The 16,939-nt window shown below is 42.1% G+C and overlaps 1 protein-coding gene across 2 annotated transcripts in view; it reads left to right on the top strand.

Moving 5' to 3' along the window:
• The window catches only part of nsd1a (nuclear receptor binding SET domain protein 1a), a 61,096-nt gene that overhangs the window by 27,560 nt on the left and 16,597 nt on the right, over nucleotides 1-16,939 (top strand). For both annotated transcript variants that reach the window (XM_061899768.1, XM_061899769.1), the window contains 8 exons: nucleotides 29-153; nucleotides 5,469-5,700; nucleotides 5,772-5,869; nucleotides 9,039-9,131; nucleotides 9,210-9,407; nucleotides 9,502-9,594; nucleotides 15,925-16,048; nucleotides 16,137-16,337. In XM_061899768.1, the coding sequence (XP_061755752.1) occupies nucleotides 29-153; nucleotides 5,469-5,700; nucleotides 5,772-5,869; nucleotides 9,039-9,131; nucleotides 9,210-9,407; nucleotides 9,502-9,594; nucleotides 15,925-16,048; nucleotides 16,137-16,337 (1,164 nt within the window). The remainder of the gene's footprint in view (nucleotides 1-28; nucleotides 154-5,468; nucleotides 5,701-5,771; nucleotides 5,870-9,038; nucleotides 9,132-9,209; nucleotides 9,408-9,501; nucleotides 9,595-15,924; nucleotides 16,049-16,136; nucleotides 16,338-16,939) is intronic.

The raw sequence follows: 16,939 nt of genomic DNA, 5'->3' as shown, positions 1-16,939 counted from the left end.
AAATACCAAACCTTTTGTGTTTACACAGGAAATTGGGAGAACAAACGCCTCCGTAAACCAACAAAAAGGCTCCTGGAGTCCACTGAGGAATATGAACAAATATTTACCCCGATAAAGAAAAACAAGAAACACACATTGGAGTTGTCTGATGCGGTAAGATGTTGCAATTTTGTTTTCTGTACAATTTGAACATGTTGTAAATACAATAAGTATTTACCTAATTCTTACAGGAGACTTATGGCAATGTTTCTCATTTCTGACTGTCTGAAATTGTGTTACATTGTTGGATACTCTAGTTAAACAATGTCGGAGTGTCAAATCCTAAGGTTCATGTGAAGTATTAGTTGCCCTGTGTTTTGCAGTCTTTTTAACAGCGAGCTATTTGTGAAGTCACAGATTGACAGACGTACTTATGTGGAAATCCTGGTACAGTAGTATCTCAATTGGTTCTGTGACAGAGCTCTTAAGTCATAATTCGTGTACCTCAAGTCAACGTCTCCCATTGAAATCAATTTCATTGTTGCTTGACATCCCCAAAACAGCACAATTTTAATATGGAACATGCCTTTAAAAAGGAAAACAAATGTTTTGATTTTGTATAGAAAATATATAATATGTGCTACTAACTACAGTAGGTCATCCATCCATCCATTTCCTACCGCTTATTCCCTTTTGGGGTCGCGGAGGGTGCTGGCGCCTATCTCAGCTCTAATCGGGCTGAAGGCATTTCACCCTGGACAAGTCGCCACCTCATCGCAGGGCCAACACAGATAGACAGACATGTTGTATTACGTTAATAATGTACAGCATTTACTTTGTAGAGCAGATTTCTACACTATCTCCTTCAAGCTACTTTTCCATCAAACACACCATCAGCAGTATTTCCATATTTTCATGGATAAATGTCCCCCGTTTGGATGTTATATTAACATTCTTGGCTGGCGTTAGACTATTCTGCTTCAAATTACTTTAAGTTGGCAACACGCTTGGTTGTGTTTTTGATGATTTCTTTCTTTAAATCAATGAACAGCATCGCTTCACTTAGCACTGCCGTTCACTCACTTTGGTCCGTCCCATGCTTGGGAAAATGAAGTCCATTTTAGCTGTGAGCTATAGCTCATGAGTAAGGCCAGATGTTTTGGGCGAAACTTACGAGGTTCCTTTTGACATTTTCTATGCCAACTATTGGCGGCAATGCCTGTAACTCAAATTTTTTCAAGCAGCTTAAAGCATAACAATTAGCTGAGAGTAGAACTGGGCGATATGGGCCAAAACTCATATCATGGTGTATTTTGGCTGGATATCGATACACAGCATATATCGCAATATTTTTCCCCGTAAAGTAAGTTTATGCTAAGTCAAAGGAAAACATGCGTAGTTGTTTTTTTTAGTTTTATTGAAAGAAATACTTAGCATGAGTAACCAAGTAACTATTTAAATTAAGTTTAATTCACATTAAAAAATAGTAAATAGAAATGGCCTACAAATGAAATGTTTTTACGAAATATAAGAAATGTAAAATATAATCTTCAATGTTCTGTAAAACAAAACTTTAGCTGTACTAAAATCCCTAGCTAATAAAACCACAAAAAGAGCAAAATATAAAAAACTGCTTGGTTTAATAGGAATTTTTAAGTGTCCGCAGAAACTTCAGTTTTTCTTAGGCAAAATAGTTGTGACTGCAAAGTTAATACAACAAGTTAACTATATGTGGGACGGCGTGGCGCAGTGGTAGAGTGGCCGTGCGCAACCCGAGGGTCCCTGGTTCAATTCCCACCTAGTACCAACCTCGTCACGTCCGTTGTGTCCTGAGCATGACACTTCACCCTTGCTCCTGATGGATGCTGGTTGGCGCCTTGCATGGCAGCTTCCTCCATCAGTGTGTGAATGTGTGTGTGAATGGGTAAATGTGGAAGTAGTGTCAAAGCGCTTTGAGTACCTTGAAGGTAGGAAAGCGCTATACAAGTACAACCCATTTATTTATCATTTATTTACAGCAGCTTTTTAAGTCTGTTTTTTTCCCTACTGTTAGAACTGCAAACACATCTTCAGCAATGTGATGGGACACCGTTTATGTAGTGACGCACCACTTTGCAAAAAATGCACTTTAATTTTGAATATCTTCAAGTGCAGTATTTTTACCCAGTTGGGCATTGTAAATTCGGCATATTGGCTCGTTTGTCTGTGTTGATTGGCTCGGTTTGAAGTCAAAATATTCCCACAACAGTAAAACTGACTTTACAATCATCAGTTTTCCCTCAAAATTTTGTTACATTGCTGTGCTTTTAAATTGCAACTAGAGAGGTCCTGTTGCTGTCAGAAGCAAGCAGTCCTGCCTCCACTCACAGAGGCAATGATTGCAGCTGACTGACAAGAAGGTTTACGTCATGTAATTCTGCTATTGAACGAACACACTCCGGTGCTGAGAGCAATGCAGTGAATGAAACTTCTGGCACCATGTTTGGAAAAGATGAAGGAAACACACACGCACATAAAAATGTATCGAAGTTTTCAAGTTGATTTAAATTTTGTCGATTAATTGACTTATTGACAGGCGGATCGGTGCGGCGTCTTCAGTAATGCGGTCGTTGTATCAATCCGTTGTGGTGAAGAAGGAGCTGAGCCGGAAGGAAAACCTCTCAATTTACCGGTCGATCTACGTTTCCATCCTCACCTATGGTCATGAGCTCTGGGTCATGACCGAAAGGATGAGATCACGGGTACAAGCGCCCGAAATGAGTTTCCTCCGCCGGGTGGCGGGGCTCTCCCTTAGAGATAGGGTGAGAAGCTCTGTCATCCGGGAGGAACTCAAAGTAAAGCCGCTGCTCCTCCACATCGAGAGGAGCCAGATGAGGTGGTTCGGGCATCTGGTCAGGATGCCACCCGAATGCCTCCCTAGGGAGGTGTTTAGGGCACGTCCAACCGGTAGGAGGCCACGGGGAAGACCCAGGACACGCTGGGAAGACTATGTCGCCCGGCTGGCCTGGGAACGCCTCGGGATCCCCCGGGAAGAGCTAGACGAAGTGGCTGGAGAGAGGGAAGTCTGGGCTTCCCTGCTTAGGCTGCTGCCCCCGCGACCCGACCTCGGATAAGCGGAAGATGATGGATGGATGGATGGATGGATAATTGACTTATTGGTTTTTGGCTATCTGTGTTGGCCCTGCGATGAGGTGGCGACTTGTCCAGGGTGTACCCTGCCTTCCGCCCGATTGTAGCTGAGATAGGCGCCAGCGCCCCCCGCGACCCCGAAAGGGAATAAGCGGTAGAAAATGGATGGATGGATGGATGGTTTTCGGCCCAGGCATGTTACACATCATACATCTGCGTCCTCTGGCATGTTTTCTAAAGGTTTCATTCTAATTTATATACTAGATAATACATTGTGAATATGAATCGAGAATCAATTCTAAATGGAATTGGCGCCCCTAGAATCATTATCGGATTTAATTGAGTTGTTGTCGGAGTCACATCCTATTATTTACTGCATATACTTATGTACAATGGAACCTCAATTTAGTTCTTTCACAGGGTTTGTAAATCGAAAAATTCGTATAATGAAGCAAATTTTTCCTTAAGACTATAAAAATGGGACCCATTGCCTCCCTGCTTGGCACTCAGCATCAAGGGTTGGAATTGGGGGTTAAATCACCATAAAGGATTCCCGGGCGCGGCACTGCTGCTGCCCACTGCTCCCCTCACTTCCCAGGGCGTGATCAAGGGGATGGGTCAAATGCAGAGGACGGATTTCACCACACCTAGTGTGTGTGTGAGACAACCATTGGTACTCTAACTTAAGAAACTATTTAAATGTGAATGAGTTTCAGCCTCGACAAAAGTCCATATTTTAGAGAAGTTTGTACACTTTGAACATGTTAAGTGCTACACAGTACTGTATATCAATCATAACAAGAAGATGATGGATCAACTATTTATTTCTTAACAAGTCAAATCAACAAGCTGCTCTGCCAAACACGTGCACACACACACAAGACCGTTTGGTGCCCTCACAAACGATCAGAAATAACAAAAATCCTTTACTTTTACAAGCATGTTTCTACAATATTCGACATTTAAAAAAGTAAAATCCATGTACATTACTATTGGCAAAGGAGGAGCTGACGGGAAAAGACGGAGGGACAGCAGGGGGTTGGCGCCGTGAAAGAGGCGCCGCTGGCTAAGAGTAGCCCTTCTCTCCCGCTGTGAAATACGTCTGGTTTTGCGTTTTTTCCAGAAAAGTCCGATATCATCTCAATTAAAACTTGCTATGGTACATTCTTCCATACTTAGTGGGGCGGCATAGCTCGGTTGGTAGAGTGGCCGTGCCGCCAACTTGAGGGTTGCAGGTTCAATTCCCGCTTATGCCATCCTAGTCACTGCCGTTGTGTCCTTGGGCAAGACACTTTACCCACCTGCTCCCAGTGCCACCCACACTGGTTTAAATGTAACTTAGATATTGGGTGTCACTATGTAAAGCGCTTTTGAGTCACCTGAGAAAAGCGCTATATAAATATAATTCACTAATTCACAATTCACTTGTGAGTGCCATTGATTTACTCCTCGCAAATAGTCTTTTTTTCCTTAACCGCACAGTGATTCACTCCTTTTTTCCATGTTAGTCTGTTGTCTTTGTAGGACTCATTGAGTTAGCAAAATTGACAAAACTTATCAAAAGGTGACAAAAAACCCACATAAAAGGCACACATGCTGAAGCTCTAAGAAGTGAAGTGAAGTGAAGTGAATTATATTTATATAGCGCTTTTCTCTAGTGACTCAAAGCGCTTTACATAGTGAAACCCAATATCTAAGTTACATTTAAACCAGTGTGGGTGGCACTGGGAGCAGGTGGGTAAAGTGTCTTGCCCAAGGACACAACGGCATTGACTAGGATGGCGGGAGCGGGAATCGAACCTGCAACCCTCAAGTTGCTGGCACGGCCGCTCAACCAACCGAGCTAAACCGCCCTAATAGTGACTAATAGTGTACTGTGAAGGGCTCCGCCTCCCCAAAAATGCTTTAGTCTGTTGGCGGGACACAAAAAAAATGAATGAATGAAGCGTTCCTACACAGACATTGTTCGATCTAAAAGTTTGTAAATAGTGGGGTTTGTAAATTGAGATTAAAGTGTAATGTTCACACAGTATTTATCGATCATATTGTCTTACATATTAGATGTCACGGTCTGCTGTTCCATTGCTTTTGTTCATTTTCCCTTTTGCAGCTCTCTGCCTTTTCAACCAATCTTCTTAAACCATTCAGGGTTTATTTTCAGTCAATGCAAAACCCCCACTCATTTGGAACGATATCAGGCAAAACCAACAGATTGCTTTTCATTAGCTAATTTTGAGCTTGTCTCCTAATTTGCTTATTGTATAGCTTGAAATTCGGATTTCAGCATTGCTATGCTTAAAATAGTTGATGTCAGAGGTCAGATTGATGAATGTTGTTAAATAAACATGTTTGTGTCTCAGGATCCTAGTGACACCGGTGAAATTGTATCGCTGCACCCGGATACCAACATCAAACCGGAGACCATTACCTCACTGTCACCCTCAATAGCGCCCTCTGCACCTGCGGCAACAGAATCGCATAATCCATCTCAAGATGAATGTCCCCCTGAAGGGCCCTCCTCATCCTCAGCCACAAGTCAGCCCCATTTAGACACTGACACAGCCAAAGAAGCTGATCTACCTCTCAATTCTGGTAATTCAGTGTTTTAACCAAGTCTGTTCATCACGTTCTTGGTTACTAAAAAAAAACTATTTTGCCCCTAGTTACAGACTTAACAGCAGAAAGAAAGAGGCCTCGGAAGCTGTCGCACAAAGTTTTGGATTGTACCATTGAAGAAGTCTCTGTTCCTGTGAAGAAGGAGGTAAGCGGTGTCCGACGTTTGTGCATACGTACTCACTAGCCACAGGTGGGATTGTAGCCAGTACGGATGTGTTATAAAATCTCTCTTTGCAAAAAATGTGGCTTGCGATTTGTTAAGTTGTGCTATCACTTTGTTAATTGCGAAACTAGCCTATAAAATAGCTTGGAACAACACAATAATTCACTGTTTAGAGAAGTTTAAGAAGTGTAGATGGAACTGTATTACAACAGAAAGTAAGGTTGATTAATAAGAGCCTAGAGCAGGGGTGTCAAACTGAAATACAGAGTGGGACAAAATTTAAAACTGAACAAAGCCGCGGGCCAAGGTTGAACAAATTAACCTTTTAATAGGGACCCAAACAAGTTTTGCATTGAACATTGAACAAGCAAAGCTTATATACAGTAACTTTATAGTGACATGCAAAATCGAGCTTCAAATAATAATAATAATATTTAAAAAATATATCAATGTCTTTTCAAATAAAATTTAAATACGAATGTAATGCCTCTTTTCTATCTGCAGCCTTCTGAGGTAAATATCAAAATATATTGTAGCGTCCCGAAAGAGTTAGTGCTGCAAGGGGTCCTGGGTATTTGTTTTGTTGTGTTTATGTTATGTTACAGTGCAGATGTTCTCCCGAAATGTGTTTGTCATTCTTGTTTGGTGTGAGTTCACAGTGTGGCGCATATTTGTAACAGTGTTAAAGTTGTTTATACGGCCACCCTCAGTGTGACCTGTATGGCTGTTGACCAAGTATGTTTGCATTCACTTATGTGTGTGTAATAGCCGCATATATTATACGAGCGGGCCTGCACGCTGTTTGTATGGAGGAAATGCGGACGGGACGACAGGTTGTAGAGAATGCTAAAGGCAGTGCCTTTACGGCACGCCCTCAATATTGTTGTCCAGGTGAAAATCTGGAGAATGCTTGCCCTGAGAGATTTTCGGGAGGGGCACTAAACTTCGGGAGCATTGGCAAGTGTGAGAAATTGCGGTGTTACAGCGGCACCGCTGCTGTGTAATAACGGCGGGCCAGCTGTAATGTTAATTTGATATTGCCTCAAGGGCCAAATTAAATCACACGGCGGGCCATATTTGGCCCGCGGGCCAGAGTTTGACACTCATGGTCTAGAGGGATGATAATATAACAACTGTTGGGTTGCTCTTTAGTAGCCACTGTCGACCATTCGCAAAGGGGAGTATGTATCAATCCATAAATTATGTTGAAACTAGAGATGTCCGATAATGGCTTTTTTACCGATATTCCAATATTGTCCAACTCTTACTTACCGATTCCAATATCAACCGATTATATACAGTCGTGGAAATAACACATTATTATGCCAAATTTAGTTGTGATGCCCCGCTGGATGCATTAAACAATGTAACAAGGTTTTCCAAAATAAATCAACTCAAGTTACGGAAAAAATGCCAACATGGCACTGCCCTATCTATTATTGAAGTCACAAAGTGTATTATTTTTTTGGAACATACCGTCCCAGAGAGCGCTTGAGGAGGTTGAGGTGGGCGGGGTAGGGAGTAGCGGGGGGTGTATATTGAAGTGTCCTGGAATAGTTTGTGCTGCAAGGGGTTCTGGGTATTTGTTCCGTTGTGTTTAGGTCTTTACGGTGCGGATGTTCTCCCGAAATGTGTTTGTCATTCTTGTTTAGTGTGGGCTCACAGTGTGGGGCATATTTGTAACAGTGTTAAAGTTGTTTATAGAGCCATCCTCAGTGTGACCTATATGGCTGTTGACCAAGTATGAATTGCATTCACTTGTGTGTGTGAAAAGACGTAGATATTTTGTGATTGGGCCGGCACGCAAAAGCAGTGCCGTTAAGGTTCATCATGCTCTGTTCTTCCTACCTCCGTGTACCACTCCATGCAGCGGTGTTTTAGAATGTCATTATTTTTACTTTTTTAAACCGATACCGATCATTTCCGATGTCCCTATTAAAACACAATTATCGGCAGTTCGATTAGTATCGGACATCTCTAGTTTAAACCAAAGGTAGTGTCAGTATATGATCAATAGTTTAATCTCCCAAATTGTACTTATATTTTTGTCTTCCACTATTGTGGCAAGGAACTTCATAACATTTATATTCAAGCTCAAAGGTTTGATATTTATATACTATAACGTATTTTTCGGACTATAAGTCACAGTTTTTTTCATAGTTTGGCCGGGGTTGCGACTTATACTCAGGAGCGACTTATGTTTAAAATTATTAACACATTACCGTAAAATATCAAATATTATTTAGCTCATTCACGTAAGAGATTAGACGTATAAGATTTAATGGGATTTAGCGATAAGGAGTGACGGATTGTTTGGTAAACGTATAGCATGTTCTATTTGTTATAGTTATTTGAATGACTCTTACCATAATATATAAGGTTAACATACCAGGCACCTTCTCAGTTGGTTATTTATGCCTCATATAACCTACACTTATTCAGCCTGTTGTTCACTATTCTTTATTTATTCTAATTTGCCTTTCAAATGTCTATTCTTGTTGTTGGGTTTTATCAAATAAATTTCCCCAAAAAATGCGACTTATACTGCAGTGCGACCTATATATGTTTTTTTCCTTCTTTATTATGCATTTTCCGGAGCGACTTTTACGGTAGTTGAAAATAGCTATGTGAGACATTCATAGTGAACATTTGACACTGCCTCTTACATTTTTTTTTATCAAGAATCGTTGGGAATTTGAATCGAAACGTGGAATTGGAACAGGAATCGTCCAAATTTATAGGATGACAAACCCTAACCACTGCACTTAACAAAGTTATAACACTCTATTATCTATCAACTAAATTAGTGAGTAATATATTGCACAAAATCTGAAGAAGAAAAATACAGTATCCATCCATCCATTTTCTACTGCTTGTCCCTTTTGGGATCGCGGGGGGTCGCTGTGAATGTGGAAAAAAAACGATGTCACTAAATGTTGGTTCAAAAGTGCTTTATTGACTGTTTTCCCCTTATCCCTGGTGAAAGTCACAAGTAAATGTCTAAGCAATCTTCAGTTTCAGTGTTATTATTGTTACCATGATTGTATCCCATCATAATCTGATGGGTGATGGATGTAATGTTCAAGTCTAATGTGCCCCATATTGTATTTGAAAGTCTTTGATGGGTGATATTTAACACATTTCCATGCAGGAGCCAAAGTGCCCCCTTGGACTTTTAACTGAAGTAAAAGTGTTGGTCAAGAAAACTGTGATACTTCCAAAGCACAAACTTAAAGAATACGTGGTCAGTATTTCTCCTAAACTCTCAAATGTAGCATATACATACACAATCTCAAAGAAATTTACATTTTGTTCTGGACAGGATGAACCCCTAAAGAAAGACAAACCTGTCCCCAGCAAATCTACTGCCTCTCCAATTTCCGAGGCCAAAGAGGACACCAGAGATCTCACTCCCGAAACACTGCCCGTCTCTTGTGAACCAAAGTCCCCTAAACAGGAGAACAAAGTGACACCCTGCAGCACTGAAGAGAAACTTAACACAGAAAATCTTAAAACTGAGGTGAACATGTCGTATCGTCTTTTTCACTTCGTATTGTAGTGTGACCATCTGTTGTTTAGGATGGACACTTAATGCAATGTCTCTGTTTCTACAGGTGCTTTCTAACAGTTTGTCTGACAGCCTGTCTTCCCAAGTGGATATTAAAGGGAAAATAAGTGCTACTTCCTTAAAGGAAAATGTCTGTCAGGTGAGATGATGCTTATGAATATTTATAAATTGCACAATGAAAGATCTAAAATCAAATACAACCATGTAAGGGAAAGCCAGGACAGCGGGTCAGGTGTAATGTTTCATACCCAACCTAAGAATCATAATATGCTTAAAATCATTTGTAAGACGTGCTAGCATTTGTGGGTTACATATAGTCCCAAAGTCTTACAATGAATTGGCAAATGGTCAATTACTTATTGATAGTTATTTGCTGAGTCCCAAACAAGCCAAAAGGTTTTGCTTGATAGGCGGTACTGACCCAGAATAGGAGGACAGAGTTAAAACTCAGTTTATAACATGCAGCAGTTAACAGAACCACAGCGTTAAATTATAAACGTTACAAAAGAAACGATGCGAACACGCTTCTATCTGAGGTAGTGCAGAAAATAAACAAGATCTATTGCTGTGTTACTTTTCTTTGCTTAATTTTTGGACTTTAAGAGAGAAAATGACACTTAAGTCACAAACAAACATGTAAACTTATTATATTGGTAATTTCTTAACGTAATAGAGGGGCCTGAAATTATTTTACATTTTCTCGACTTCAAGGGGTACTGCACTTTTTTTGGGAATTTTCCCTATTGTTCACTATCATCATGAAAGACAAGAACACGCAGGTCTTTTTTTTTTGTTTGTTTTCAAGCATTTTTCTTTCAAGTGTTTCCTGGCCGCTGACCACGATAACATCAGTAATAAGTTTGAAACCAAAGCTTTACTAACATGTCAAAGGTCATCGTAAAGATCAGATTTCAAGTACTACCTTACTTTTTTGCACACTGGCTTATCAACATTTTGTGGCTTTCCTTTACGGGTTTTAGCTGTATTCTTTTATTATGTAATGACTTTTTGCTTGGCTTTATACAAACCGGCCACATTCAGAAATTGACCCCTCTTGACTTAGTCATACATTGTAGTGAATGGTAGGGGTGTAACGGTACGTGTATTTGTATTGAACCGTTTCGGTACGGGGGTTTCGGTTCGGTTCGGTTCGGAGGTGTACCGAACGAGTTTCCACACGGACATATTAAGTAGCATGCTGCACGTTGTGTAAACAATGCACATCTAGGCACAACACACGGCATACTAGCAGCGACCGGGCTACGATAGACTGACCAGACCTCCTCTTTTCACCGGATAAGTCCTCTTTTGCGGGGCTGTCCGGGTGGAGTTTCTTAAATGCCTCAAATGTCTGGCATTTTAAGTTACGGTTGCGTGTTTTTTCAATGTACGTTCAGAGTTAAGAAGCAGCAGCATTCTTGAGGGAGGGGCCGAGAGCGAGAGAGTTAGGATAAACCCGCATGCATCTCCAGGCTCTGCTTTTTACCCATAGATTTATCAGATTAAATTTTTTATTATCTATAGCAGGGGTGTCAAAAGTGTGCCCCGGAGGCCATTTGCGGCCCACAGCTAATGTTTTAGAGGCCCACGGCAGATTCTAAAAATACTATTAAAATCAACAAAAACATAAAGAAAAGTGAAATAAAAAACCTTAAATATTAAATGTAATTTAGAAAAAGTTGCAACGTTGAGCAATAAAACAAAGCTGTCTTTTTTTCTTTCAAACTGTCATTGCTCAAAACAGTTCCGATTACTTCACATCAAATATTCCACTAAGAAAAATACTTTTGGAATATTTAGCAAATTTGGTAAATAAATACACGAGTGGGGGAAGACTGGATCGTGAGATCGACAGGCGGATCGCTGCGGCGTCTTCAGTAATGCGGACGTTGTACCGATCCGTTGTGGTGAAGAAGGAGCTGAGCCGGAAGGTAAAGCTCTCAATTTACCGGTCGATCTACGTTCCCATCCTCACCTATGGTCATGAGCTTTGGGTCATGACCGAAAGGATAAGATCACGGTACATGCGGCCCAAATGAGTTTCCTCCGCCGTGTGGCGGGTCTCTCCCTTAGAGATAGGGTGAGAAGCTCTGCCATCCGGGAGGAACTCAAAGTAAAGCCGCTGCTTCTCCACATCGAGAGGAGCCAGATGAGGTGGTTCGGGCATCTGGTCAGGATGCCACCCGAACGCCTCCCTAGGGAGGTGTTTAGGGCACGTCCAACCGGTAGGAGGCCACGGGGAAGACACAGGACACGTTGGGAAGACTATGTCTCCCGGCTGGCCTGGGAACGCCTCGGGATCCCCCGGGAAGAGCTAGACGAAGTGGCTGGGGAGAGGGAAGTCTGGGTTTCCCTGCTTAGGCTGTTGCCCCCGCGACCCGACCTCGGATAGGCGGAATATGTTGGATGGATGGTAAATAAATAACCAAAAAATTTATATTTTATTGCTTTCTTACTGTACTGAAAATGAACCGAACCGTGACCTCTGAACCGAGGTACGTACCGAACCGAAATTTTTGTGTACCGTTACACCCCTAGTAAATGGGTTATACTTGTATAGCGCTTTTCTAACTTCAAGGTACTCAAAGCGTTTCGACACTATTTCCACATTCACCCATTCACACACTGATGGCGGGAGCTGCCATGCAAGGCGCTAACCACAACCCATCAGGATCAAGGACACAACGGATGTGACAATGTTGGGAGAAAGTGGGGATCGAACGAGGAACCCTCAAGTTGCTGCCATGGCCACTCTCCCAACCGTGCCACGCCGTCCCCCTAGTGTCAATTATGTACATTAAAGTACAAAATATAGCATTATTTAATGTACCGATTGTACAAATGTGAAATAGTCCTTTAATGCGCAATTACAGTACATTTCCGCATACTGACAGGAGCTGCATGAATTCCATTGGGGGGCACGTCTTACCGGAACACCGTCGGGAAAAGTGACAGGCGAAGCAGCACAAATCAATCAATCAATCAATGTTTATTTATATAGCCCCAAATCACAAATGTCTCAAAGGACTGCACAAATCATTACGACTACAACATCCTCTGAAGAACCCACAAAAGGGCAAGGAAAACTCACACCCAGTGGGCAGGGAGAATTCACATCCAGTGGGACGCCAGTGACAATGCTGACTATGAGAAACCTTGGAGAGGACCTCAGATGTGGGCAACCCCCCCCCCCCCCTCCCCCCTCTAGGGGACCGAAAGCAATGGATGTCGAGCGGGTCTAACATGATACTGTGAAAGTTCAATCCACAGTGGCTCCAACACAGCCGCGAGAGTTCAGTTCAAAGCGGATCCAAGACAGCAGCGAGAGTCCCGTCCACAGGAGACCATCTCAAGCGGAGGCGGATCAGCAGCGTAGAGATGTCCCCAACCGATACAGGCGAGCGGTCCATCCTGGGTCCCGACGAGCGGTCCATCCTGGGTCTCGACTCTGGACAGCCAGTACTTCATCCATGGTTATCGGACCGGACCCCCTCCACAAGGGAGGGGGGGACATAGGAGGAAAAAGAAAAGAAGCGGCAGATCAACTGGTCTAAAAAGGAGGTCTATTTAAAGGCTAGAGTATACAGATGAGTTTTAAGGTGAGACTTAAATGCTTCTACTGAGGTAACATCTCGAACTGTTACGAAATAACGAAAAAAAAACCCCCAAAAAAAACATGTTTACCTTTTACTATCAGTTTAAAGCACAAGACAGTTTGGCCAATTAGGATGGAGTCTAATACACACATTTGTTCTTCTCCAACAACACAATGTTGTTCACTGCAACCGTTTGGCCAACATAAATGAATAGGAGTGATACCTCTCAAATCTGATACTCAAGCTCACTGATAATTGGGCATGCTGTCACCTATTCTGGGTTCAATCCACTGATATGACAAAACATATTAGCTAGTGTTGTTATTCAGAACACTGACAAAGTTAGCCATTAAGTTACAGACGAGTGACCATCCCAGTAAACAAACGTCAAGACGTTACGAACAACGTTCCACACACACCGTTTACTGCCGCTTGTTTCTTCCCGTCTATAACATTCTGAGTCAGAGCGGCTGAGTGAGGGAGATGATCTGTCAAGTAACGATCTTGTACGTGGCTGCAGTGGATTTTTAAATTTATTTTCTTTGTGCCGACTTAAACATTTTATCTTGCCTTTTTATACTTACCGTATTTCCTTGAATTGCCGCCGGGGGCGCTAATTAATTTAAAACCTCTTCTCACTCCGGTGTTCACCAAAGGCACGCGGTAAAGGCAAGCATGCGCTAATTATTTTAAAATCTCTTCTCACTCCGGCACCTACCAAAGGCATGCGGTAAATTTAGGCCTGCTCTTAAAAATTTGAGTGTGATGTAAGGATCAATCAATCAATCAATGTTTATTTATATAGCCCCAAATCACAAATGTCTCAAAGGACTGCACAAATCATTACGACTACAACATCCTCGGAAGAACCCACAAAAGGGCAAGGATACCATCATGAAAAGCACATTTAATAAAAACAACTTTATTATGGTCTTACCTTTACTTATAAATGAAGTCCATGCGCAGCTCCTTCTGATCAAAAGCATCGATAACTTGTTTATATAAGTCTTCCTTATCTTTCTTCAGTTTTAAAAGTCTCTCTGTCTCGATGGAGATCTTACTTTATTACCTTCTGCTTCGATTGAAAGTCCAGTTTAGAAAACGGTTTCATTTTAGATATGTAATCCTCCATGTTAAAAGTGCAAGCGAAAGGGAAAAAATAAAAATAAACTTGCTGCTTGTTGTCACTTCTTCTGCAGCCGAGTAGTTGCAAGAAGGATCACTAGCGCCCTCTACCACCAGGAGGCGGGAGTCATTTAATGACTCATATTTGACACACGCGGCTACGGTATATTAATAAAACATAGCTGCTTACTGTTTTTTTTAGCATATTCAATAGCTTGGACCTTAAATCCTACTGAATAGCTCTTAATCTTCTTCCCTTTTATGCGATTTCAAATTATTGAAATCAGCCTCCTCCATTTTGAAAATGATGACAGGTGAAGTGTCACTCGAGTTTGACCTGGCGGAAATTCAATCAATCAATCAATGTCAATCAATGTTTATTTATATAGCCCCAAATCACAAATGTCTCAAAGGACTGCACAAATCATTACGACTACAACATCCTCGGAAGAACCCACAAAAGGGCAAGGAAAACTCACACCCAGTGGGCAGGGAGAATTCACATCCAGTGGGACGCCAGTGACAATGCTGACTATGAGAAACCTTGGAGAGGACCTCAGATGTGGGCAAACCCCCCCCCCCTTCTAGGGGACCAAAAGCAATGGATGTCGAGCGGGTCTAACATGATACTGTGAAAGTTCAATCCATAGTGGCTCCAACACAGCCGCGAGAGTTCAGTTCAAGCGGATCCAAGACAGCAGCGAGAGTCCCGTCCACAGGAAACCATCTCAAGCGGAGGCGGATCAGCAGTGTACAGATGTCCCCAACCGATACACAGGCGAGCGGTCCATCCTGGGTCCCGACGAGCGGTCCGTCCTGGGTCTCGACTCTGGACAGCCAGTACTTCATCCATGGTCATCGGACCGGACCCCCTCCACAAGGGAGGGGGGGACATAGGAGAAAGAAAAGACGCGGCAGATCAACTGGTCTAAAAAGGAGGTCTATTTAAAGGCTAGAGTATACAGATGAGTTTTAAGGTGAGACTTAAATGTTTCTACTGAGGTAGCATCTCGAACTGTTACCGGGAGGGCATTCCAGAGTACTGGAGCCCGAACGGAAAACGCTCTATAGCCCGCAGCCTTTTTTTGGGCTCTAGGAATCACTAATAAGCCGGAGTCTTTTGAACGCAGATTTCTTGCCGGGACATATGGTACAATACAATCGGCAAGATAGGCTGGAGCTAGACCGTGTAGTATTTTATACGTAAGTAGTAAAACCTTAAAGTCACATCTTAAGTGCACAGGAAGCCAGTGCAGGTGAGCCAGTATAGGTATATATGTATGTATATATGTATATAAAGGTATATACAGTACAGGTATATATGTATGTATATATGTATATAAAGGTATATACAGTACAGGCGTAATGTGATCAAACTTTCTTGTTCTTGTCAAAAGTCTAGCAGCCGCATTTTGTACCAACTGTAATCTTTTAATGCTAGACATGGGGAGACCCGAAAATAATACGTTACAGTAATCGAGACGAGACGTAACAAACGCATGGATAATGATCTCAGCGTCTTTAGTGGACAAAATGGAGCGAATTTTAGCGATATTACGGAGATGAAAGAAGGCCGTTTTAGTAACGCTTTTAATTCGAGGTATATGCTAATTATTTTGCGAAACGAGTTTGACCCGGCAGTAATTTTAGGCAGGCGCATACTATATACCCGGCGGCAATTCAAGGAAATACGGTATACATTATTTTAAGATGCACTTGACCATGTGTCTTATGATACATTTGTGTAGGTGTGTGAGAGAACCGGAGACCTTCTGCTCTGTGACGGCCACTGCTATGGAGCCTTTCACCCACAGTGCATTGGTTTTTCTGAGGCGCCCAAGGGAAAGTTCCGCTGCCAACAATGCACCTCAGGTGGGTGCGCCTAATTTTTGCCATGAATATGTTTGTCTTTAATCAACTGAATGCGCATCATTTTCTTTGTTTCGTTTTTTTTTTACAGGCGTTCTCACTTGCTTTGTGTGTAAGAAGTCTGACAATGGTGTGAAGCGGTGCATGATCCCACTGTGCGGGAAGTTCTATCACACCGACTGCATCATGACCTTCTCTGCCACGCAGCCACATAACAAAACCTTTCGCTGCCCCTTACATGTGTGTCTGTCGTGTCACATCACCAATCCTCTCAATTCCTGCTGTACCAAAGGTAAGAAGCGGCGCTGTTGGTAAACCCCAAAAGTTTGACCATATAAGCTGGATGGAATTGAAGTTTCTCACACAACTCCATGCTTTTATTGTTTGAAAGCAAAATGTCTTGACATGGGTGGGAGTCAGCAACTGAGCGCCACGTCATGGCTTCTGTGGCGCTAGAAAACGACAAAACTAACAAACTTTGGAAAAGTGATTGCTAAAAAAAATGGCTTATTTTTTTGAACTTTTCTTTTTTGTATAAGGTCATATGAGTCATTTACCATTTATTTAAAGGTGATATATTATGATTATAATCTACATGTAAAACAATTATTTGTGGTTTAAATATTTATTGGATACATTTTGGGTGAATTTTTTTCCACGGTCACGTTTATAACCCGTTTTTTGATTGGGCGGTTTAGCTCGGTTGGTAGAGCGGCCGTGCCAACAACTTAAGGGTTGCAGGTTCGATTCCCGCCTCCGCCATCCTAGTCAATGCCGTTGTGTCCTTGGGCAAGACACTTTACTCACCTGCTCCCCGTGCCACCCACACTGGTTTAAATGTAACTTAGATATTGGGTTTCACTATGTAAAGCGCTTTGAGTCACTAGAGAAAAG

The sequence above is a fragment of the Nerophis ophidion genome, linkage group LG05, assembly GCF_033978795.1.
Source record: "Nerophis ophidion isolate RoL-2023_Sa linkage group LG05, RoL_Noph_v1.0, whole genome shotgun sequence".
Lineage (NCBI taxonomy): Eukaryota > Metazoa > Chordata > Actinopteri > Syngnathiformes > Syngnathidae > Nerophis > Nerophis ophidion.
This window is presented reverse-complemented; position numbering and strand designations above follow the sequence as displayed.